At 46.6% G+C, this 23,517-nt stretch overlaps 1 protein-coding gene across 1 annotated transcript in view; it reads right to left on the bottom strand.

Moving 5' to 3' along the window:
* The window catches only part of LOC311113637 (keratin, type I cytoskeletal 42-like), a gene marked incomplete at both ends in the record, with an annotated part of 43,100 nt that overhangs the window by 13,894 nt on the left and 5,689 nt on the right, over positions 1 to 23,517 (bottom strand). The window contains 5 exons of the mRNA XM_084156906.1: positions 1,623 to 1,789; positions 2,097 to 2,333; positions 4,596 to 4,752; positions 4,983 to 5,065; positions 6,775 to 6,903. Coding sequence (XP_084013032.1) covers positions 1,623 to 1,789; positions 2,097 to 2,333; positions 4,596 to 4,752; positions 4,983 to 5,065; positions 6,775 to 6,903 — 773 coding nt within the window. The remainder of the gene's footprint in view (positions 1 to 1,622; positions 1,790 to 2,096; positions 2,334 to 4,595; positions 4,753 to 4,982; positions 5,066 to 6,774; positions 6,904 to 23,517) is intronic.

The following is a 23,517-nucleotide window of genomic DNA, read 5'->3' as shown; positions in this document are numbered from 1 at the left end:
ATGATGTTTCCACCCCCATGCTTCACAGTAGGTATGGTGTTCTTTGGATGCAACTCAGCATTCTTTGTCCTCCAAACACGACGAGTTGAGTTTTTACCAAAAAGTTATATTTTGGTTTCATCTGACCATATGACATTCTCCCAATCCTCTTCTGGATCATCCAAATGCACTCTAGCAAACTTCAGACGGGCCTGGACATGTACTGGCTTAAGCAGGGGGACACGTCTGGCACTGCAGGATTTGACTCCCTGGCGGCGTAGTGTGTTACTGATGGTAGGCTTTGTTACTTTGGTCCCAGCTCTCTGCAGGTCATTCACTAGGTCCCCCCGTGTGGTTCTGGGATTTTTGCTCACCGTTCTTGTGATCATTTTGACCCCACGGGGTGAGATCTTGCGTGGAGCCCCAGATCGAGGGAGATTTTCAGTGGTCTTGTATGTCTTCCATTTCCTAATAATTGCTCCCACAGTTGATTTCTTCAAACCAAGCTGCTTACCTATTGCAGATTCAGTCTTCCCAGCCTGGTGCAGGTCTACAATTTTGTTTCTGGTGTCCTTTGACAGCTCTTTGGTCTTGGCCATAGTGGAGTTTGGAGTGTGACTGTTTGAGGTTGTGGACATGTGTCTTTTATACTGATAACAAGTTCAAACAGGTGCCATTAATACAGGTAACGAGTGGAGGACAGAGGAGCCTCTTAAAGAAGAAGTTACAGCTCTGTGAGAGCCAGAAATCTTGCTTGTTTGTAGGTGACCAAATACTTATTTTCCACCATAATTTGCAAATAAATTCATAAAAAATCCTACAATGTGATTTTCTGGATTTCTTTCTTCTCAATTTGTCTGTCATAGTTGACGTGTACCTATGATGAAAATTACAGGCCTCTCTCATCTTTTTAAGTGGGAGAACTTGCACAATTGGTGGCTGACTAAATACTTTTTTTCCCCACTGTAAGAGGTATAAGGTAACATGAGTAAATTACATCAGTTATCATTCAGCTGATGCAATCCTGCCAAAAGGGAAATATTACAGTGTGCGACCATGACATATATATAGAGACGAGGCTTGAACCCCCGTTTGCAGGGGTATGTGTGGTCCATTACCACTTCACCAGATTCCGGAACTATCTGGCCTTCTCAGTTTATATCCTGGACCTTCTCATCAACTGAGGTGGACACACGCTTCTGCATGTGTGGGTTGTACTCTGTGGAAAGAGACACAAAACAGGAAATCATTAATTAATTAATTGTGCGTATGATGGGTAACAACACTTGATTCTCTCACTGATTCATTCATTTGATTAATTATTCTCCTGCTTGCTCACCTTCCACCACTTCCTGGACATGTTGTACTTCCTGGACCTTCTCAACCATGATCACTTTCCTGACCTACTGTCGGGTCTCCACATGCCTACTGGTAGATACACAGGGACAGCTTACGGACAGCTAAACTCACCAACACACATCTTGATCTTCTAGTTTGCAATGAGGTTCCAATAAGCAGCTGTCATCTCCCCCCCCCCCCCATCCCTTCCCCCTCCCTCTGTTTCCTGCCCCTCCATTATCCCCTCTCACCTGAGTCCCTCTCCATCCAGCAGCCTCCTGTACTCAGCGATCTCCATCTCCAGCCTCATCTTGATGTCCAGGAGGATCTGGTACTCGGGGGCCTGCGGCTGGATGCTGACATTGAGCTGCTGCAGCTCCTCCTCCATGCTGTTGATATGAACCTGCAGCTGGCTCAGCTGGGAGCCGTAGCGGCCATTTATATCAGTGACACTCTGCTCCAGGTACCCCTTCTAGGAATGTGTTTATGTTTGTAAGGGATGAAGAAGATGGAGAAGGAAGAAAGGAGAGGGTAGTAGAAATTGATGAACAGGGAGATGAAGAAGGGTAGAGATAGTTAGATTGGTGCGCATAAAGAAGTTAGAACACCTTGACATTACACCACAGTGGAGGTCTGAAAACATTTAACAAACTTTGATTTTGGAGTGTAATGTTCCTTTACGACATAAAGGAATTCCATATTTTAGGAACAGAGATAGGGTAAAGACGAATGCTATATGTTTAGGGATGCTGATTCACTAAGATGGTTTGACATCATACCTGAGTGAGCAGGCCATGCAGTTCAATCTCCAGGCTCTGGAAGGTCCTCTTCAGGTCGGTCACCTGAGACTGAGACGTTTTCACCTCTATGGGGCTGGTGGTGATCTGGTTCTTCTCCACCATGCCCTCATACTGGGTCCTCATCTCCTCCAGCAGCTTGCTCATGTCCACTGAGGAAGAACAGTCCATCTCCACATTCACAGCACCACACTGCTGTGTCCGCATCAAATGCATCTCCTAACAACAGGAAAAGGGGGACAAATTGTGTCATTGTCACGATCGTCTTGTAGCGAAGTAGACCAATACGCAGCGTGTTGAGCGAACATGATTGACTTTATTATATTAAAGTGCAAAAACCAAAACAATAGACGACTCGTGAAGTCCACAGTAACAATGACCGTAAAGGAACAAAAACCCACAAACACAAAGTGAAACACAGACAGTTAAATATGGCTCCCAATCAGAGACAACCAGCACACAGCTGACACTCGTTGCCTCTGATTGGGAGTCATTCAGCCAAACATAGAAACAGACAACCTAGAACACCCAAACAAAGAAACAGAACACAATGAATGAACACACCCTGGCTCAACATATAGAGTCCCAGAGCCAGGGTGTGACAGTACCCCCCCCTAAAGGCGCGGACTGCGACCGCGTCTTAACAAAACCCCAAACAGGGGAGGGCTGGGTGGGCATTCCTCCTCGGAGGCGGCTCCGGCTCCGGCCTTGACCACCACCCCTCCATAACTCCCCCGTAGCGCCCCTGGTCCGGTCTGACCCCGCTGGCTGGATCTGGACTGGACATTGACGGAGCGGATTGCTTACGCTCCGTTGTGGAGCAACTGACCGGTCTTACCAGGCTGACGACTCGCACCCCGGGCTTGGTGCGAGTAGCAGGAACGGGCTGAACCAGGCTGACGACTCGCACCCCTGGCTTGGTGCGAGTAGCAGGAACGGGCTGGACCAGGCTGACGACTCGCACCCCTGGCTTGGTGCGAGTAGCAGGAACGTTCTGGACCAGGCTGACGACTCGCACCCCTGGCTTGGTGCGAGTGGCAGGAACAGGCTGGACCAGGCTGGTGACTCGCACCCCTGGCTTGGTGCGAGTGGCAGGAACAGACCGGGCCGGGATGGCGACTCGCACCCCTGGCTTGGTGCGAGTGGCAGGAACAGGCCGGGCCGGCGACGCGCACCGTAGGTTTGGTGCGAGTGGCAGGAACAGGCCGGGCCGGGCTGGCGACGCACACCGTAGGTTTGGTGTGTGGAGCAGGGACAGGCCGGGCTGGGCTGGCGACGCACCCCGTAGGCTTGGTGCGTGGAGCAGGGACAGGCCGGGCTGGGCTGGCGACGCACACCGTAGGTTTGGTGCGGGTGGCAGGAACAGGCCGGACCGGGCTGGCTACGCACACCCTAGGCTTGGTGCGAGAGGCAGGAACAGGCCGGACCGGGCTGGTGACGCGCACCGTCCATTTGGTGCGAGAGGCCGTAACAGGCCGGACCGTACTAGGGACACACACCACTGGCTCTACCCCGGGAACTGGAACGGGCCGGACCGGACTGGTAACACACCCCAGTACCTCTCGCCGTGCCTCTAAACCTCCTTTCCCTACTTTGACCAGTAGCCCCCGTAACCTGGTGGCCTTTTGAATACGCCCCTTCTCTGCCTCCGTCAGCCCCGTCGTCCATGCCCTGTGCCCCCCCCTAAAATGTTTTTGGGGTTGCCTCTCGTCAGTCTCACTCCATGGCCAGCGATCCTCCCATGTCCAGTCTGCCTGCTCCTGGACACGCTGCTTGGTCATTGTATGGTGGGTTTTTCTGTCACGATCGTCTTGTAGCGAAGTAGACCAATACGCAGCGTGTTGAGCGAACATGATTGACTTTATTATATTAAAGTGCAAAAACCAAAACAATAGACGACTCGTGAAGTCCACAGTAACAATGACCGTAAAGGAACAAAAACCCACAAACACAAAGTGAAACACAGACAGTTAAATATGGCTCCCAATCAGAGACAACCAGCACACAGCTGACACTCGTTGCCTCTGATTGGGAGTCATTCAGCCAAACATAGAAACAGACAACCTAGAACACCAAAACAAAGAAACAGAACACAATGAATGAACACACCCTGGCTCAACATATAGAGTCCCAGAGCCAGGGTGTGACAGTCATAATACCTGGGATTTGTAGTTTACTTATATACAGGGAAGGCTAAAAGTATGTGAAAACAATGAGTTACTGTATATTTGAGTACTAATAACAGTGAAGTTGCCCTAGATTTGTTGTGGGTGAGTTTTGCCCCCTTGTGGCCAAACATGGAAAGGTCTCAAACCCACTGAGAATTAATAAATACATTCAAGTGCAAAAACATTCCAAAAATTACAGGGGGAGCCGGGGTGTCCAAATGAAAAAAACACGTGGCTGTCCTGGCACATTGACACTTCAGCCAACAGCACAAGCGTTAAGACTTGAGTGTGTGAGGAGAATTGAGGAGGTTACCTCCTCATGGTTCTTCCTGAGGTAGACCAGCTCCTCCTTCAGCCCCTCAATCTGCATCTCAAGGTCTCCTCTGGCATGCGTAAAGCTGTCTAGGACTCCTCTCAGACGAGCCACATCCCCTTCCGTCATCATACGCATTTTAGCCTCCTTCTCTAACCTATACGGGTTGAGGAGAGGAGAGAGCTTGATTAGTTCCTTCTCACAACAAACCAAGATACAAATTGCCCAACAGTATACTGATCCATAGCGCCTGCCTACCCCCATAAGCATTTCTGTAGATCTGGGAGGATTGGATGTACTCAATCTCGAACCTATAGGCCAAGAGCTACAAACAGAAACAGTACACTCACAGAAGCTGTGTACAGTACAGAGAGGAAGTGCACCTACTTCATCTTGAAGTCATCAGCTGCAAGTCTGGCTTTATCCACACACAGGATCATCTGAGAGTTCTCCATAGACCTGGCATGGATCTAGGAACAGGAGGACAGCCACAGTCAATGGAATGTAATAACAGTGTCAACTATGTATGGGATATAATGTGTTTAGATCAGCAGATCTGGGTCATATCTATTGTTCATTCATATACAACAGGGCACAGTTCTTCAACGATCAACAAGATAAATACTGAGACAATAGGAATTACTCCTCTAATCTATCACTTAGATTAGAGGAAAGTATTCAGACCCCTTGACTTTTTCCACATTTTGTTATGTTACAGCCTTATTCTAAAATGGATTTAATAAATAAAAAATCCTCAGCAATCTACACACAATACCCCATAATTACAAAGCTAAAACAGGATTTTTTACATTTTTGCACATCTATTAAAAACAAATACAGAAATACCTTATTTGCATAAGTATTCAGACCCTTTGCTATGAGACTCGAAATTGAGCTCAGGTGTATTCTGTTTACATTGATCTTCCTTGAAATGTTTCTACAACTTGATTGGAGTCCACCTGTGGTAAAATAATTGATTGGACATGATTTGGAAAGGCCCACACCTGTCTATATATGAGGTCCCACAGTTGACAGTGCATGTCAGAGCAAAAACCAAGCCCTGATGTCGAAGAAATTGTCCGTAGAGCTCTGAGACAGGATTGTGTTGAGGCAAAAATCTGGGGAAGGGTATCAAAAGATGTCTGCAGCATTGAAGGTCCCCAAGAACAGAGTGGCCTCCATCATTCTTAAGTGGAATAAGTTTGTAAACACTCTTCCTAGAGCTGACCACCTGGCCAAACTGAGCAATCGGGGGAGAAGGGCCTTGGTCAGGGAGGTGACCAAGAACCCGATGGTCACTCTGACAGAGCTTTAGAGTTCCTCTGTGGAGATGGGAGAACCTTCCAGAAGAACAACCATCTCTGCAGCACTCCACCAACCAGGCCTTTATGGTACAGTGGCCAGACGGAAGCCACTCCTCAGTAAAAGCCACATGACAGCCCGCTTGGAGTTTGCCAAAAGGCACGTAAAGACACTCAGACCATGAGAAACAAGATTCTCTGGTCTGATGAACCCAAGATTGAACTCTTTGGCCTGAATGCCAAGCGTCACGTCTGGAGGAAACCTGGCACCATCCCTACGTTAAAGCATGGTGGTGGCAGCATCATGCTGTGGGGATGTTTTTCAGCGGCAAGGACTGGGAGACTAGTCAGGATCGAGGCAAAGATGAACGGAGGAAAGTACAGAGAGATCCTTGATGAAAACCTGCTCAGGACCTCAGACTGGGTCGAAGGTTCACCTTCCAACAGGACAACGACCCTAAGCACACAGCCAAGACAATGCAGGACTGGCTTCGGGACAAGTCTCAGAATGTCCTTGAGTGGCCCAGCCAGAGCCCGGACTTGAACCCGATCGAACATCTCTGGAGAGACCTGAAAATAGCTGTGCAGCAACGCTCCCCATCCAACCTGACAGATCTTATGAGGATCTGCAGCGAGGAGTGGGAGAAACTCCCCAAATACAGGTGTGCCAAGCTTGTAGCGTCATACCCAAGAAGACTGAGGCTGTAATCGCTGCCAAAAGTGCTTCAACAAAGTACTGAGTAAAGGGTCTGAATACTTATGTAAATGTGATATTTCCGTTTTTTTTATATACATTTGCTAAAATTTGGAAACAATGTTGATTCAACCAGTGTGTGCCCAGTGGGTTGCTACATTAAAACTACATTACCCAGAAGTACCTTGTTGCGGATGTCTGCGATGGTGGCATAGAACCCACTGAGGTCCTTCTTGTGAGTCGGTGATCTCATCTCGTAGAACTCTTTGATCTGCAGCTCCAACTTGCTATTGGCTGCCTCTAGAGAGTGCACCTGTGTACACAGGGAGTGGAGGGAATCAGTTCAGTTCATGGGTCTTTCCGAAATAGCACCTATGGGTGCCATTTGGGGCGCATCCCATCACGTTATGTGAATCAGTGCACTCCCATAACATAATCCCCAACATAATGGAATTGAAAATAAATGATCAAATCCTGCTGTCATTGTCCTCATCAGTGTTTTAAAGTACTTCAGTAAAAATACATTAAAGTACTTCTTAAGTAGGTTTTTTGGGTATCTGTACATTACATTACTATTTATATTTTTGACAACTGTTACTTTTACTCAACTACATTCTTAAAGAAAATAATGTACTTTTTACTCCATACATTTTCCCTGACACCCAAAAGTACTCATTACACTTTGAATGCTTAGCAGAACAGGAAAATGGTCAAATTTACACTCTTATAAAGAGAACATCCCTGGTCGTCCCTACACAAACGCTTTGCTTGTAAATTATGTCAGAGTGTTGGAGTGTGCCCCTGGCAATGCGCACAAATAATTGTGCCGTCTGGGTTGTTTAATATAAGGAATGTGAAATTATTTATACTTTTACTTTTGATACTTAAGTATTTTTGAGCAATTACATATACTTTTGATACTTAAGTATATTTAAAACCAAAGACTTTTGGACTTTTACTCAGGTAGTATTTTACTCCGTGACCTTCACTTTTACTTGAGTCATTTTTTATTAAGGTATCTTTACTTTTATTCAAGGATGAAAATTGGGTAGTTTTTCCACCACTGGTCCTGATTATGTATTTAGGAATGCGTTTATAACAGGTGTGTCTTTTAATAATAATGAGACTTCTCCTTGGAGCTATACAGGCAAACTATAGGTTACTGTTTCTTCTCAATAGCAACTCATTCATACACGGTGGACCCACAAGACGACATGATGAATGATCCACATGCCTCGCTATGTGAACTCATCCCCATCAAGACTTCACTGTCGCTATCCTCAAACCACCACCCATTGAAACCCCAAAGCCCCCTCATGCAGCCAATATACTTGTACATTAAAAAAATCACTTAACTTAATGGCCTCAATGTATTTTCTGGTGACCCAAAAGGTTAAAAGGGAGTGTTGACTTGACTCTTTTTTGGCACCGTGTGATGAGAGATTTTCCCAGGGAAACCAAGATACCATTGTGTGCCTAATCACTTGGCAGACCTTCTGCTGTTTTCTTTGGTTCTATTATCACAGGTAGAGATATTTATGTTCTGCCTCGATTAGCGTATGACGGTAACAAAAGTGAAAGAGTGAGTCGTAATTTTCTTTGGCCTACATGCAATTCCTTCCGAATGTCAGTTGGAATGCCTGTATGTCTGGGCTCATATGATAAAGCAGGTATGGAGGGGAGTAGTACACCTCCTTTACTGGAAGTTACACCAGTAAAAAAGAGGGACACAGCACAGACTGATCCAGCACAATTTGGAGGGCTGGAGGTGGAAGGACCCTAACAAAATGGGTGTATTTCCAATCTACACTATAAAAAGTAAAGGTTCCTGGATGAAATTGTGGGGGAAGCCCTACATGTTCTTCAAAGAACCCCTTTTAATGGATTTTCGAATAACCTTTTGAATAACCTTTTGGGGTTAATTTTTGAACTACCCTAATAATACGCATAAAAATAACACAGTATTTTAGTTGTCAGTGTTTATTATATTAGTGGCAAATCAGAATAAAAAGATCAAAATATGAGGTAAACTCCTACACTCTAAAAATTAGGGGTTGAACAAGGGATCTTCTAAGATCATCAAAGTTCTTCAAATAACCTTTGGGTTCTTGGTACTGAAAATTGCCCCCAAAAGGTTCTTAAGAACCTAACTGCCCAACTGAAACGTTTTGATTTTAATTTGAAAGAACAGCAGATGCAGGCACTTAACTGAAACATTTAAGGATTTCCTAAATTAAAGGTAAGGTTTGGCCCTTGTATGATCTAAATTAAAGGTAAGGTTTGGCCCTTGTATGATCTAAATTGATATTGTTTTATGATGATACCATCTATCTTTTCATATTTGTGCAAATCTTTCTAAAACAGAAAATGGACACAATTCAATGGATATCAATAAACAAAGAGATAATAATATGTAGGCTATAATAATATGTTGAAGGCTAGCTGTATTGGGTGCAGATGACTGAACTGCTCACTTTTGTGTCTGCAGGTATACAGACGAGGAGGCATACAAAGGTACCTCAGACTGGGGGCAAAGGTTCACCTTCCAACTGGACAACAACCCTAAGCACACAGCCAAGACAACGCAGGAGTGGCTTCAGTACAAGTCTCTGAATGTCCTTGAGTGGTCCAGCCAGAGCCTGGATTTGAACCCAATCGAATATCTCTGGAGAGACTCAGGTGGACTCCAATCAAGTTGTAGAAACATCTCAAGGATGATCAATGCAAACAGGATAAACCTGAGCTCAATTTCGAGTCTCATGGAAAAGGGTCTGAATATTTATGTAAATAAGTTATTTGTGTTTTGAATTATATGCATTTGCTAACATTTCTAAAAACCTGTTTTCGCTTTGTCATTATGGGATATTGTAGGTAGATTGATGAGGAAAAAAAGTAATTTAATAAATTTTAGAATAAAGCTGTAACGTAACCAAATGTGGAACAATTCAAGGTGTCTGAATACTTTCCGAATGCACTGTATGTTGTTGCTCTGTCAGGTTTTGAGCTGGTGTCGGAGGTGACTGATGAGGAGCTCAAGGCAGCCTTAGGCCCTGTCCCTGACCTCCCAAAGATATCACTGTGGCCTACTCCATCCCTGAGAAGGTCAGTACCAAATACAGTGTCTTGCAAAAGTATTCATCCCCCTTGGCGTTTTTCCTATTTTGTTGCATTACAACCTGGTGAAGTGAAATGAAAAAAATTACGTACAAAAAAATATATATCAATAACGGAAAAGTGGTGCGTGCATATGTATTCACCCCCTTTGCTATGAAGCCCCTAAATATGATCTGGTACAACCAATTGTCTTCAGAAGTCACATAGTTAGTTAAATAAAGTCCACCAGTATGTATACACCTGTTCTGAAAGGCCCCAGAGTCTGCAACACCACTAAGCAAGGGGCACCACCAAGCAAGTGGCACCATGAAGACCAAGGAGCTCTTTAAACAGGTCAGGGACAAAGTTGTGGAGAAGTACAGATCAGGGTTGGGTTCTAAAAAAATATCAGAAACTTTGAACATCCCACGGAGCACCATTAAATCCATTATTAAAAAATGGAAAGAATATGGCACCACAACAAATCTTCCAAGAGAGGGCCGCCCACCAAAACTCACAGAGCAGGCAAGGAGGGCATTAATCAGAGAGGCAACAAAGAGACCAAAGATAACCCTGAAGGTGCTGCAAAGCTCCCCAGCGGAGATTGGAGTATCTGACCATATGACCACTTTAAGACGTATTCTCCACAGAGCTGGGCTTTATGGAAGAGTGGCCAGAAAAAAGCCATTGCTTAAAGAAAAAAATAAGCAAACATGTTGGGTGTTCGCCATAAGTCATGTGGGAGACTCCCCAAACATATGGAAGAAGGTACTCTGGTCAGATGAGACTAAAATTGAACTTTTTGGCCATCAAGGAAAACGCTATGTCTGGCGCAAACCCAACACCTCTCATCACCCCGAGAACACCACCAGTGGCTAGATGTGCCAAGCTTACAGACACATACCCCAAAAGACTTGCAGATGTAATTGCTGTAAAAGGTTGCTCTACAAAGTATTGACTTTGTGTTATGTGGGCAGCTTGTCTCTCCCTTTTCTGTTTCCCTTCCTCCTTGTTTTGTCTCCTCTTTGTCTGTTGTATCTGTATGTGTGTTTGTCCCCATTATGTGGGTGCGTCTGCCGGTGTGTGTCTGGAGTGGATCGGGGGGCGTGCTCAGGATCTGCCTCTCCTGTGCAGCTGCGGGTTGTTTCCAGTGATTCCTGCCTACGCAGCTGCATCCTATTCTCTCATCAACCTGCACTTCTAATTCCTGGGCATGGCTCTCCACCGGCGCCAGATAGTTGTTCTTACTAGAGCGTTCAGACATACCTCCCAACCTGCCTGCCTGCCTTCCTGCCTGCCTGCCTGCCTCAGCCTCTCCTTCCTCCGGAGCCGACTAGCCCACTCTGTTCCTTTTCTTCAGTTGTTTTTGGACTAGACAAATTGAACTTTTATTAAAATAATGTTTGTTTCTTCCACTCCCTTAGTCGTGTTTTGTTTCTCGGAGTGCTGGGTTTAACCATAGCGTAACACTTTGGGGGGGTGAATAGTTATACACGCTCAAGTTTTCTGTTTTTTTTGTCTTATTTCTTGTTTGTTTCACAATAAAAATTATTTTGCATCTTCAAAGTGGTAGGCATGTTGTGTAAATCAAATGATACAAACCCCCAAAAACTAATTCCAAGTTGTTAGGCAACAAAATAGGAAAAATGTCAAGAGGGGTTGAATACTTTCGCATGCACCTTTTAACGGTGGGATTCGAAATGGTCGGTGATCTGTTTTTTAACTTGGATTTCAAATACTTTCGAAAGGCAGGGCAGGATGGACATAGGTCTGTAACAGTATGGATCCAGAGTGTCACCCCCTTTGAAGAGGGGGATGAACGTGACAACTTTCCAATCTCTGGGGATCTCAGACGTTACGAAAGAGAGGTTGAACAGGCTAGTAACAGGGGTTGCGACAATTTTGGCGGCTAATTTTAGAAAGAAAGGGTCCAGATTGTCTAGCCCAGCTGATTTGTAGGGGTCCAGATTTTTCGGCTCTTTCAGAACATCAGTTGTCTGAATTTGTGTGAAGGAGAAGCGGGGGGGCATGGGCAAGTTGGAGCGGAGGGTGCAGAGCTGGTGGCCGGGGTAATGGTAGCAAAGTGGAAAGCATGGCCAGCCGTAGCAAAATGCTTGTTGAAATTCTCGATTATTGTAGATTTATCAGTGGTGACAGTGTTTCCTAGCCTCAGTGGTAGTTGGGTTAGGAGCTGCTCATATTTTCCATGGACTTTACAGTGTCCCAAAACGTTTTGGAGTTAGTGCTACAGGATGCAAATTTCTGTTTGAAAAAGCTAGCCTTTTGCTTTCCTAACTGATTGTGTATATTGGTTCCTGACTTCCCTAAAAAGTTGCATATCACGGGGGCTGTTCGATGCTAATGCAGTACGCCACAGGATGTTTTTGTGCTGGTCAAGGGCAGTCAAGTCTGAGGAGAACCAGGGGCTATATCTGTTCTTAGTTCTGCCTTTTTTGAATGGGGCATGCTTATTTAAGATTGAGAGGAAAGCACTTTTAAAGAACAACCAGGCATCCTCTACTGTCGGAATGAGGTCAATATCCATCCAGGATACCCGGGCCAGGTCAATTAGAAAGGCCTGCTCGCTAAAGTGTTTTAGGGAGCGTTTGACAGTGATGAGGGGTGGTCGTTTGACCGCGGACCCATTACGGACGCAGGCAATAAGGCAGTGATCGCTGAGATCCTGGTTGAAGACAGCGGAGGTGTATTTAGAGGGTGAATTTGTCAGGATGATATCTATAAGGGTGCCCATGTTTACAGATTTAGGGTTGTACCTGGTAGGTTCGTTGATAATTTGTGTGAGATTGAGGGCATCTAGTTTAGATTGTAGGTTGGCCGGGGTGTTAAGCATATCCCAGTTTAGGTCACCAAGCAGTACGAACTCTGAGGATAGATGGGGGGCAATCAGTTCACATATGGTGTCCAGGGCACAGCTCGGGGCTGAGGGGGGTCTGTAGCAAGCGGCAACAGTGAGAGACTTATTTCTGGAAAGGTGGATTTTTAGAAGTAGAAGCTCAAACTGTTTGGGCACAGACCTGGATAGTACGATAGAGCTCTGCAGGCTTTCTCTACAGTAGGTCCTCTGTAGCTCAGCTGGTAGAGCACGGCGCTTGTAACGCCAGGGTAGTGGGTTCGATCCCGGGGACCACCCATAAAAATGTATGCACGCATGACTGTAAGTCGCTTTGGATAAAAGCGTCTGCTAAATGGCATATTATTATTAGATTATAGATTGCAACCCCACCCCCTTTGGCAGTTCTATCGAGACGGAAAATGTTGTAGTTGGGGATGGACATTTCTGAATTTTTGGTGGCCTTCCTAAGCCAGGATTCAGACACTGCTAGAACATCAGGTTTGGCGGAGTGTGCTAACGCAGTGAATAACTCAAACTTAGGGAGGAGGCCTCGAATGTTAACGTGCAAGAAACCAAGGCTTTTACGGTTACAGAAGTCAACAAATGATAACGCCTGGGGAGTAGAAGTGATACTGGGGGCTACAGGGCCTGGGTTAACCTCTACATCACCAGAGAAACAGAGGAGGAGTAGAATAAGAACACGGCTAAATGCTTTAAGTACTGGTCTTCTAGTGCGTTGGGTACAGAGAAAAAAAGGGGCAGATTTCCGGCCATTGTAGAATAGATACAGGGCATTATGTACAGACAAGGATATGGAAGGATATGAGTACAGTAGAGGTAAACCTAAGCGTTGGGTAACGATGAAAGAGATAGCATCACTGGAGGCACCGATTGTATGGGGGGTGGGACAAAGAAGCTATCTAAGGCAGGTTGAGCTGGGCTGGGGGATCTACAGTGAAATAGTACAACAAGAAATAACCAAAACAGCAATAAGCAAGGCATATTGACATGGGAGAGAGGCATAAAGCAATCACAGGTGTTATTCGAGAGAGCTAAGACAACAGCTGGTAATGGCGACAAAGTTTGGGCTGAGGCTAAACATAAACAGGATGCGGTACCGTAAAAAGGAACAGTCCAGCAGGCATCAGCTGTGTAGCTGAGTTATCATAAGGTCCGGTGAACAGCAATAGGAGAGTTTGGAGGTAGGTCGGGGGTTGCTATAGCACTGACGAGCAAGAGGCCACGGCTAGCGTGTGCTAGCGGGCCGGGGCTAGCAGATGGATCTTCCTGGTCGACGTCATAACAGGAAGCCTGTTGTAACCACATCAGACGATTTCGTCGGCAGATCAGTCGTGTTGGATCGGCGGGGCTCTGTGTCAACACTAGGAGGTCCTGTCCGGTTGACAGAGAGGTAGATAGCAGGGAGATGGGCCTGGCTCTAGGCTAGCTCAAGGCTGATTAGCCAACAACAACATCCATTTGGTTGCAGCTAGCTAGCTGCGATGATCCGGTGTTAAAAGTCCAGTAATTCAGTGATTCCGGCAGAAAAAACGATATGTTCTGGGTTGATAACGCGCTGTGCAGACAGTGCAGACTGGCCGATAATAGTCCAGGCTAGAGCTGGCTGGTAGGTAGTACAGGCCACGGACAATGGTGAAAAACCTCTAACGGTGGCTAATAGCAAGTAGCTAGTTATCACCATCGATCAGTCCGCCTGTCCAACTTCTGGAACCCAGTGGGATTCGGCTCTCGCTCCCGAGGGCGTACGACGGCACCGCTGCCGGGTGTCAAGGGTTCCTGCTGCGAGTGGAACTCTACCTCGCCACCGTACACCCGGCACCCTCGGGACACGAGAGCGTTTCCGCCCTCATCTCCTGTCTCACCGGCAAGGCGTTGGAGTGGGCCAACGCCGAATGGAGGAGAATAGACGCCGCTACTATCACCTATGCAGAGTTCTCCCGCCGCTTCCGTGCAGTGTTTGACCATCCACCAGAGGGGAAGGCGGCGGGGGAGCGTCTATTCTACCTCCGGCAAGGGATGAGGAGCGCTCAGGAGTTTGCACTGGAGTTCCGGACTCTAGCGGCAGATGCAGGGTGGAATGAGCGGGCCCTCATAGATCACTTCCGCTGCAGTCTCCGGGAGGACGTCCAGCGAGAGTTGGCGTGTAGGGATACCACGCTTTCGTTTGACCAATTGGTTGACATGGCCATTCGGCTGGACACCCTGCTCGCCACTCGCGGGCATCCCGGGTGGGAGTCGCCCATTCCACCCTCCAGCGCCTCCGAGCCGAGTCCTATGGAGCTCGGAGGTGCTGGCGCTAGAGAACAGAGGAGAGGGAGCCCGAGGGGGGCCGTCCCCTGCACCAACTGTGGCCGTGGAGGGCACACCGCGGCTAGGTGCTGGGGAGGGTCTCCTGGTGGAAGAGAAGGCAGGCCACGCATTGGGGAGTCCTCCCAGGTGAGTAGGCGCCCCACTTACCCAGAGCTTTCTGTCGTACACATAACTATACCTGTTTGTTTTCCACAGGTTGCACCTCGTTCCCAGCATAAGGCGCTAGTAGATTCAGGCGCAGCTGGGAATTTTGTAGATCGTAAATTCTGTGTAGAGTTAGGGATCCCTCTTCTTTCGGTCAATAATCCTTTCCCAGTACATGCCCTAGATAGCCGTCCGTTAGGATCCGGGTTGATTAGGGAGGTCACAGTGCCACTTAGGATGGAGACGCAGGGGGGCCATGAGGAGACGATTCAGCTCTATCTGATCGACTCTCCTGTGTATCCGGTGGTACTGGGGCTTCCCTGGTTGATTACCCATGATCCTACTATTTCGTGGCGAGAGAAGGCTCTTAAGGGGTGGTCTGCCCAGTGTGAGGGGCTATGTCTGGGTGTTTCCGTAGGGGCGACCTCGGTGGAGAGTCCAAACCAAATGCCCGCACTGCACATTCCCTCCGAGTATGAGGATTTAGCACTCGTGTTTAGCAAGTCGAGAGCGGCGCGGTTGCCGCCTCATAGACAGGGGGATTGTGCGATAGACCTCCAGGCAGGAGCTGCGCTCCCGCGGAGCCATGTGTAGCCTTTGTCACAAGAGGAGAAGAGGGCGATGGAGACATACATTGCCGAGTCTCTGAGACAGGGATACATACGGCCCTCCACTTCGCCCGCGTCCTCAAGCTTCTTTTTTGTGAAGAAGAAGGATGGAGGTTTGCGCCCGTGTATTGATTACCGCGGTCTCAATCAGATTACTGTAAAATATAGTTATCCACTCCCTCTGATTGCGAATATGACGGAGTCATTACACGGGGCACGGTTCTTCACAAAATTGGACCTCAGGAGCGCATATAACTTGGTGCGCATTAGGGAGGGCGATGAATGGAAGACAGCATTTAGTACTACCTCCGGTCATTACGAGTATCTCGTCATGCCAAACGGGTTAATGAATGCTCCATCAGTCTTCCAATCCTTTGTAGATGAGATTTTCCGGGACATGCAGGGGCAGGGAGTAGTCGTGTACATAGATGATATTCTGGTGTACAGTTCTACCCGAGCCGAGCATGTAGCCCTGGTGCGCCGAGTGTTGAGGAGGTTGTTGGAGCATGACCTGTATGTCAAGGCAGAGAAATGTCTGTTCTTCCAGGAGTCGGTCTCCTTTTTGGGTTATCAGTTGTCTGCGTCAGGGGTGAAGATGGAGTTTGACCGTGTGTCAGCCGTGCGTAATTGGCAAACCCCAACCACGGTTAAAGAGGTGCAGCGGTTCTTGCGAATTACTACCGGAGATTTATCCGGGGTTTTGGACAGGTGGCAGCTCCCATAACGTCCCTTCTGAAGGGGGGTCCGGTGCGCTTGCGGTGGTCAGCTGAGGCGGACAGGGCCTTTGGGAGACTGAAGAACCTGTTTACCTCGGCTCCGGTGCTGGCGCACCCGGATCCCGCTTTACCATTCCAAGTGGAGGTGGACGCGTCTGAAGCCGGTATCGGGGCCGTTCTCTCACAACGGTCCGGCACACCACCTAAACTCCGCCCCTGTGCTTTTTATTCGAAGAAGCTCAGTCCGGCGGAGCGTAATTATGACGTAGGGGACAGGGAGTTGTTAGCCGTGGTACAAGCCCTAAAGGTGTGGAGGCATTGGCTTGAGGGGGCTCAACACCCTTTTCTCATTTTGACTGACCACCGTAACCTGGAATACATTCGGGCAGCTAGGAGACTGAATCCTCGCCAGGCTCGGTGGACTATGTTTTAGCCCGGTTCGTGTTTAAGATCACTTACATCCCTGGGTCCCAGAACGGGAAGGCAGATGCCCTGTCTCGGCGGTATGACACGGAGGAGAGGTCCGTAGAGCCCACTCCCATACTACCTAAGTCTTGTCTGGTTGCACCGGTGGTATGGGAGGTCGATACGGAGATCGAGCGGGCGTTGCGCACCGGACCTAGCCCTCCACAGTGTCCGGTGGGTCGGACGTACGTCCCGCTCGAGGTCCGGGATCGACTCCTTTATTGGGCTCACACGTCACCCTCCTCTGGGCATCCAGGCCGGACAGTGCACTGCCTTAGCACAAAGTACTGGTGGCCAACGTTAGCCAGGGATGTGAGGATTTATGTCTCCTCCTGCTCGGTGTGTGCCCAGTGTAAGGTGCCCAGACACTTGCCCAGGGGTAAGTTAGAACCCCTGCCCGTTCCACAACGACCCTGGTCTCACCTCTCGGTGGATTTTGTTACAGACCTTCCCCCCTCCCAGGGGAATACCACCATCCTGGTCGTTGTGGATCGGTTCTCGAAGGCCTTTCGTCTCCTTCCCATGCCGGATCTTCCCACTGCCCTACAGACCGCTGAGGCTCTATTTACCCACGTCTTCCGGCATTACGGGGTACCCGAGGATATAGTGTCTGATCGAGGCCCCCAGTTTACCTCCAGAGTTTGGAGAGCGTTTATGGAACGGTTGGGGGTTTCGGTGAGCCTTACCTCAGGTTACCACCCGGAGAGTAATGGGCAGGTCGAACGTGTCAACCAGGATGTGGGTAGGTTTCTGAGGTCGTATTGCCAGGGCCGGCCGGAGGAGTGAGCGAGATATGTTCCCTGGGCAGAGATGGCACAGAACTCTCTCCGCCACTCCTCCACTAAACTAACCCCTTTCCAGTGTGTGTTAGGGTACCAGCCGGTTCTGGCACCTTGGCATGAGAGCCAGATCGAGGCCCCTGCGGTGGATGAGTGGGTGCGGCGCTCGGAGGAGACGTGGAACGCTGCACACGTCCACCTGCAGCGGGCCATCCGTCGACATAAGACGAGCGCCGATCTCCACCACATTGAGGGGCCAGTGTACGCACCTGGAGATCGAGTCTGGCTCTCGACCAGAAACCTGCCCCTCCGCCTGCCCTGCCGGAAGCTGGGTTGGCGGTTTGTGGGGCCGTTTAAAGTCCTGAGGAGATTGAACGAGGTGTGTTACAGGTTACAACTGCCCATTGATTACAATAATATTAACCCCTCGTTCCATGTGTCTCTCCTCAGGCCGGTGGTAGCTGGTCCACTCCAGGACTATGAGATAGAAGAGACTCCTCCGCCCCCGTTGGACATCGAGGGGGCTCCGGCGTACACTGTTCGGTCCATCCTAGATTCGAGACGCCGGATGGGGGGTCTCCAATATCTCGTGGAGTGGGAGGGGTACGGCCCGGAGGAGCGGTGCTGGGTGCCGAGGAGGGACATCCTAGACCCGTCTCTGCTGACCGAGTTCCATCGTGGTCATCCCACACGCCCTGCTCCGCGTCTTCCTGGTCGTCCCAGGGGGGGTACTGTCACGGTTTCGGCCGAGGCTGCGCCTTCTCCTTGTTCGGGCAGGCTTCGGCGGTCGTCGTCTCCGGAGTACTAGCTGCCACCGGTCTATGTTTCCATGTTTGATTGGTTTTGTCTGTGTTGCTACACCTGTTCCTTATTAGTGTTTATTAGGTGTCCTATTTAGTTATCTTGAGTTTGGTCAGGTGTTGTGTGTAATTGTTTCCGTGTCACGTTGTGTGCTAGGTCGACATTTTCTGTTCTCTCTGTATTTTGTGTTTTGAGAGAGAGTTCCGCACTTTGTGCGCCTTAGCATACTTTACTGTTGTGCGTAAAGTTCGCCTGTAGCCTGTTGCCGTGTTTGGCTCATTTTGGACTTTACTAAAGACGCTGTTCGTAACCTCTGTGTGTCCTGCGCCTGATTCTACACCACCTCTACACTCAACCCTGACAAATGGATTGAATGAAAGGTTAGCAAACATATGGAAACCATGTGCTTGATACCATGACATTCATTCTGTTTCAGCCGGTACTATGAGCCATCCTCTGATTTAAATTGACACTAGCCACCACTGCTATGTATGAGTCAGTAAAAGTAATTGGCAGATCTGAAGTAGTTTCAAGTAACAATGGCTTTTCTACTACTTACTTAAACTGCATACTATTTAGAATGCACTGCTTAGTAAAAACGAATGCAGTACGCAACTAATATCAACATACTATGCTCATCCATGCTGCGAAGATCAGTTGCTTTGAATCCTGTGGTGAATTATTATTAATGAACTGTAGAGTTTAATGGACTATGAGGTAGAACTGGGTTAATCAAGAGCATAAAGTTTGAATTCTTTGTTACTGGGCCAGGAATTGTATTGGGTCATTTAATTTCACTGTGTGGGTGAGTAGAGAGGGATTCTGCCCTAGGGTCAGATTGCTTGCTCTTACTTAGATCCATGGTTGTCTTATCATATCAAAGACTGAAACTGGCTTGGGCCGTTTGTTTTTCTCTTCAAACACAGTGAAAAGAGCCAGGGTTCAACAGAGTTTAAACTAAACATGAGTGTTTTTGCAAGATAAGGATTGATTGATTGTAGTACTCTGAACTTAATGAAAGTTGAGTTTAGCCACTCTCAGAGACAAAGGAAGTGGGCGGAGCAATAAAAGAGCTGGAAAACTGAAGGGGACTATATAAGATGGAGGGAGACCGTAAGGGGGTGTGCCAATCTGCAGACTGGTATCGGCTTTGTTGAAAACTTTTATGAAGTCATTTCATGATGCAACAAAAACTCTGTAAGACCTTATTTGTAATAAAGCAAAGTGGTTAATTTCCACAACAATCCCGCCATTCTGATTATCAGCTGTGGTCAAAAACATGTAGGTCTCAAAAGACGGTTCTCTTCCTCAGTAGTGTGCAGCAAATTCTACTAGATGAAAAGCCGAAATCAGTACATCCTACAATTTAAAGCATACTACATTTCTGAAATTTCACATACTGTATAACGTTCTATTTTCGCATACTCAAAATGCTACTATTTAGAACACTGGAATGGGTATTCGGACACGGCCCATGAAACATTTTTCGTCATTAGGGGAGACGGTCAAGGAGACGGAACAGAGTCTAGAGGAGCTGATGGCTCAGATGAGGAAAATATAGCTAGGACCAGAAGACACCTCTGTTTTCAGACAACCCTCATAGGCTACGTCACAAATGAAACCCAATTCTATAGAGTGCACTACTTTTGACCAGGGCCCATTCTGTTAAATTAGCTTAAGCTTGAAGTAATGGACCAGGTACATACAAATGTTAGCTGTATAATTAACTGTGCTTATGTATCACCTGTTGAACGAGAGGAAAGATTGTTGTAACACTCGGAATTGAATAAGTAATCAATCACTGCATTATGGATGCAATTACTACGACTGGATAGAACTTCTAAAACGTTTTGAATGATGGTGAATGAGGCCCAACATTTCTCTGCATGACAAACCTGCCTTTACTGTATCTGCTCCATGTCTAGCTCTGGTCCAGGGCCTAACATGTGGTTTGAGCCTTAATAGCTCAAGCTGCACATAACGCCCTGGACCAGAGCTACTCCATGTCATACTCTTAGCTGTTTAAACTGATATATACACTACCGGTCAAAAGTTTTAGAACACCTACTCATTCAAGGGTTTTTCTTTCTTTTTACTATTTTCTACATTGTAACTACATCAAAACTATGAAATAACACATATGGAATAATTTACTAACCAAAAAAGGGTTAAACAAATCAAAATATATTTTATATTTGAGTTTCTTCAAATAGCCACCCTTTGCCTTGATGACAGCTTTGCACACTCTTGGCATTCTCTCAACCAGCTTCATGAGGTAGTCACCTGGAATACATTTCAATGAACAGGTGTGCCTTCTTAAAAGTTAATTTGTGGAATTTCTTTCCTTCTTAATGCATTTGACCCAATCAGTTCTGTTGTGACAAGGTAGGTGGGGTATACAGAAGATAGCCCTATTTGGTAAAAGACCAAGTACATATTATGGAAAGAACAGGTCAAATAAGCAAAGAGAAACGACAATCCATCATTATTTTAAGACATGAAGGTCAGTCAACACAGAACATTTCAAGAACTTTCAATGTTTCTTCAAGTGCAGTTGCAAAAACCATCAAGAGCTATGATGAAACAGGATCTCATGAGGACCGCCACAGGAATGGAAGACCGAGAGTTACCTCTGCTGCAGAGGATAAGTTCATTAGAGTTACCAGCCTCAGAAATTGCAGCCCAAATAAATGCTTCACAGAGTTCAAGTAACAGACACATCTCAACATCAACTGTTCAGAGACTGTATGAATCAGGCCTTCATGGTCGAATTGCTGCCAAGAAACCACTACTAAAGGACACCAATAAGAAGAAGAGACTTGCTTGGGCCAAGAAACACGAGCAATGGACATTAGACCGGTGGAAATGTGTCTTTTGGTCTGTAGTCCAAATTTGAGATTTTTGGTTCCAACCGCTGTGTCTTTGTGAAACGTCGTATGGGTGAACGGATGATCTCTGCATGTGTATTTCTCACGTAAAAGCATGGAGGAGGAGGTGTTATGGTGTGGGGGTGCTTTGCTGGTGACACTGTCTGTGATTTATTTAGAATGCAAGGCACACTTAACCAGCATGGCTACCACAGAATTCTGCAGCGATACGCCATCCAATCTGGTTTGGGCTTAGTGGGACTATCATTTGTTTTTCAACAGGACAATGACCCAACGCACCTCCAGGTTGTGTAAGGGCTATTTTACCAAGAAGAGGAGTGATGGAGTGCTGCATCAGATGACCTGGCCTCCACAATCCCCTGACCTCAACCAAATTGAGATGGTTTGGGATGATTCTATGAAATATAAAATATATTTGATTTCTTTAACACCTTTTTGGTTACTACATGATTCCATATGTGTTATTTCATAGTTTTGATGCCTTGTTTCCTTCCTCCTTTGGGTATGTTGACTTCAATACAAAACCTAGGAGGCTCATGGTTCTCACCCCCTTCCGTAGACTTACACGGTAATTATGAAATCTTCCAGAGGACTTCTTCCAACCTATCAGAGCTCTTGCAGCATGAACTGAAATGTTGTCCACCCAATCAAAGGATCAGATAATGAATCTAGTACTGAAAGCAAAAGCTACAGCTAGTTGCACTGCAGTGCATAAAATGTGGTGAGTAGTTGACTCAAAGAGAGAGAAAGACAACATTTAAACCGTTTTTAACTAATTAATTTATTCAGAAATGAGAGAGACTGAGAGCTGTATTTCGTTTTATTTTTTATTTTATTTTTTCGCTTTCATTACTTAGCTATCAAATGCAGCTAGCTAGTTTAACCTACTCATACACCTGGCTCAAACAGAGGGAAGCTTTGTTAACTAGCTGGCTATGGCTATCCAAGCTTTTGGTTTTGTTAATTTGTTGCCACCGGGGCCCACCGGTGTAACTGCTAAATTGCTTACTGTCTGTACACTGTACTACATTATTTTTGCGGGTTTACTAACGCATTAGTTCTATTAGCTATGTTGACTATGATGTTGCTTTAGCTAATATGGTAACAATGATGTAGGCTGTGTTTTTTGCCTGGTCACAGATAGCTGATGTGTTGTGCATTGAAGTCCACAAGCAAATTGAAAAGGTGAGAGAAGGAAAGCACAAAGAATGAATGCAACATGGCTGCTATGAAAGTGATCTGTGCTTACGTGTGATCAGGGGTATATTCATTCCGCCGATTCTGTTGAAAAACCTTTCTTAAACGGAAGCAAACGGAACAAAAAGGGGATAAACATACCTGAATTTGGCCAATAGAAACTCTCGTTTGCAACTGTTGATTACACCCTAGATCAGCTAGATGCAGGCAAGAGTGGGCAAGGCGGTATTGAATGTGTCACTGTATGTTGCCTCAAATGTTTTCTCTGGACCTGTGTGCACCTGCATTGTAAACTTTCATTCATAGACTAGCTTGTAGCAACCGCATGATGGGTATAGGGAATATTCGAGCATCATGTAGAAGCCTAAACCTATCGTTGTTACATCGAACTGGGTGAATGGAATATGAATGACAGTCGTCCAATATGCTGTAATAGAAATAAGGCCATGCTCGTTAAAAAAATAGTCGTCCTCCCTCATCTTAAACGGCACCGACCTCCACTGCTGTAAAGATGTTTCTTTCAGCTTTTTAGAGGACAACAACACACCCTCAATTATGATATCAGTGTCCTGAAATGCATTGACATCTAGATTGTATCAACAGCCAAATGGATCATGTCGCGTAAACCTACAGAAAATGAACTTTAAACCCGTCATAGAGTACAGAGAACATACATTGCTTGTGATCCTGTGAGTTTACAATGGAGCTAAAATAGCTTTATAATGGCTGATGACGCAAGTAATATTTTCCCTGATGTCACTTATGTAACTGTAATAATCTGTTTCCACTTTTAATTGGGCTGGCCAAAGATGTTTAAATGAGAGAAATGCCACCTGGTGGCAACGAATGGAAGAACGGGAAAAACACATTCTATAAATAATTTTCAATTTGCCATATGATAGAGCCATTTAAGAGTTATAAGGTAACATGAGTAAATTACATCAGTTATCATTCAGCTGATGCAATCCTGCCAGAAGGGAAATATAACAATATGCAACCATGACCATATATATAGAGACGAGGCTTGAACCCCCGTTTGCAGGGGTATGTG

Source organism: Coregonus lavaretus, assembly GCF_964263955.1.
Source record: "Coregonus lavaretus genome assembly, chromosome: 40".
In the NCBI taxonomy this organism is placed as follows: domain Eukaryota; kingdom Metazoa; phylum Chordata; class Actinopteri; order Salmoniformes; family Salmonidae; genus Coregonus; species Coregonus lavaretus.
This window is presented reverse-complemented; position numbering and strand designations above follow the sequence as displayed.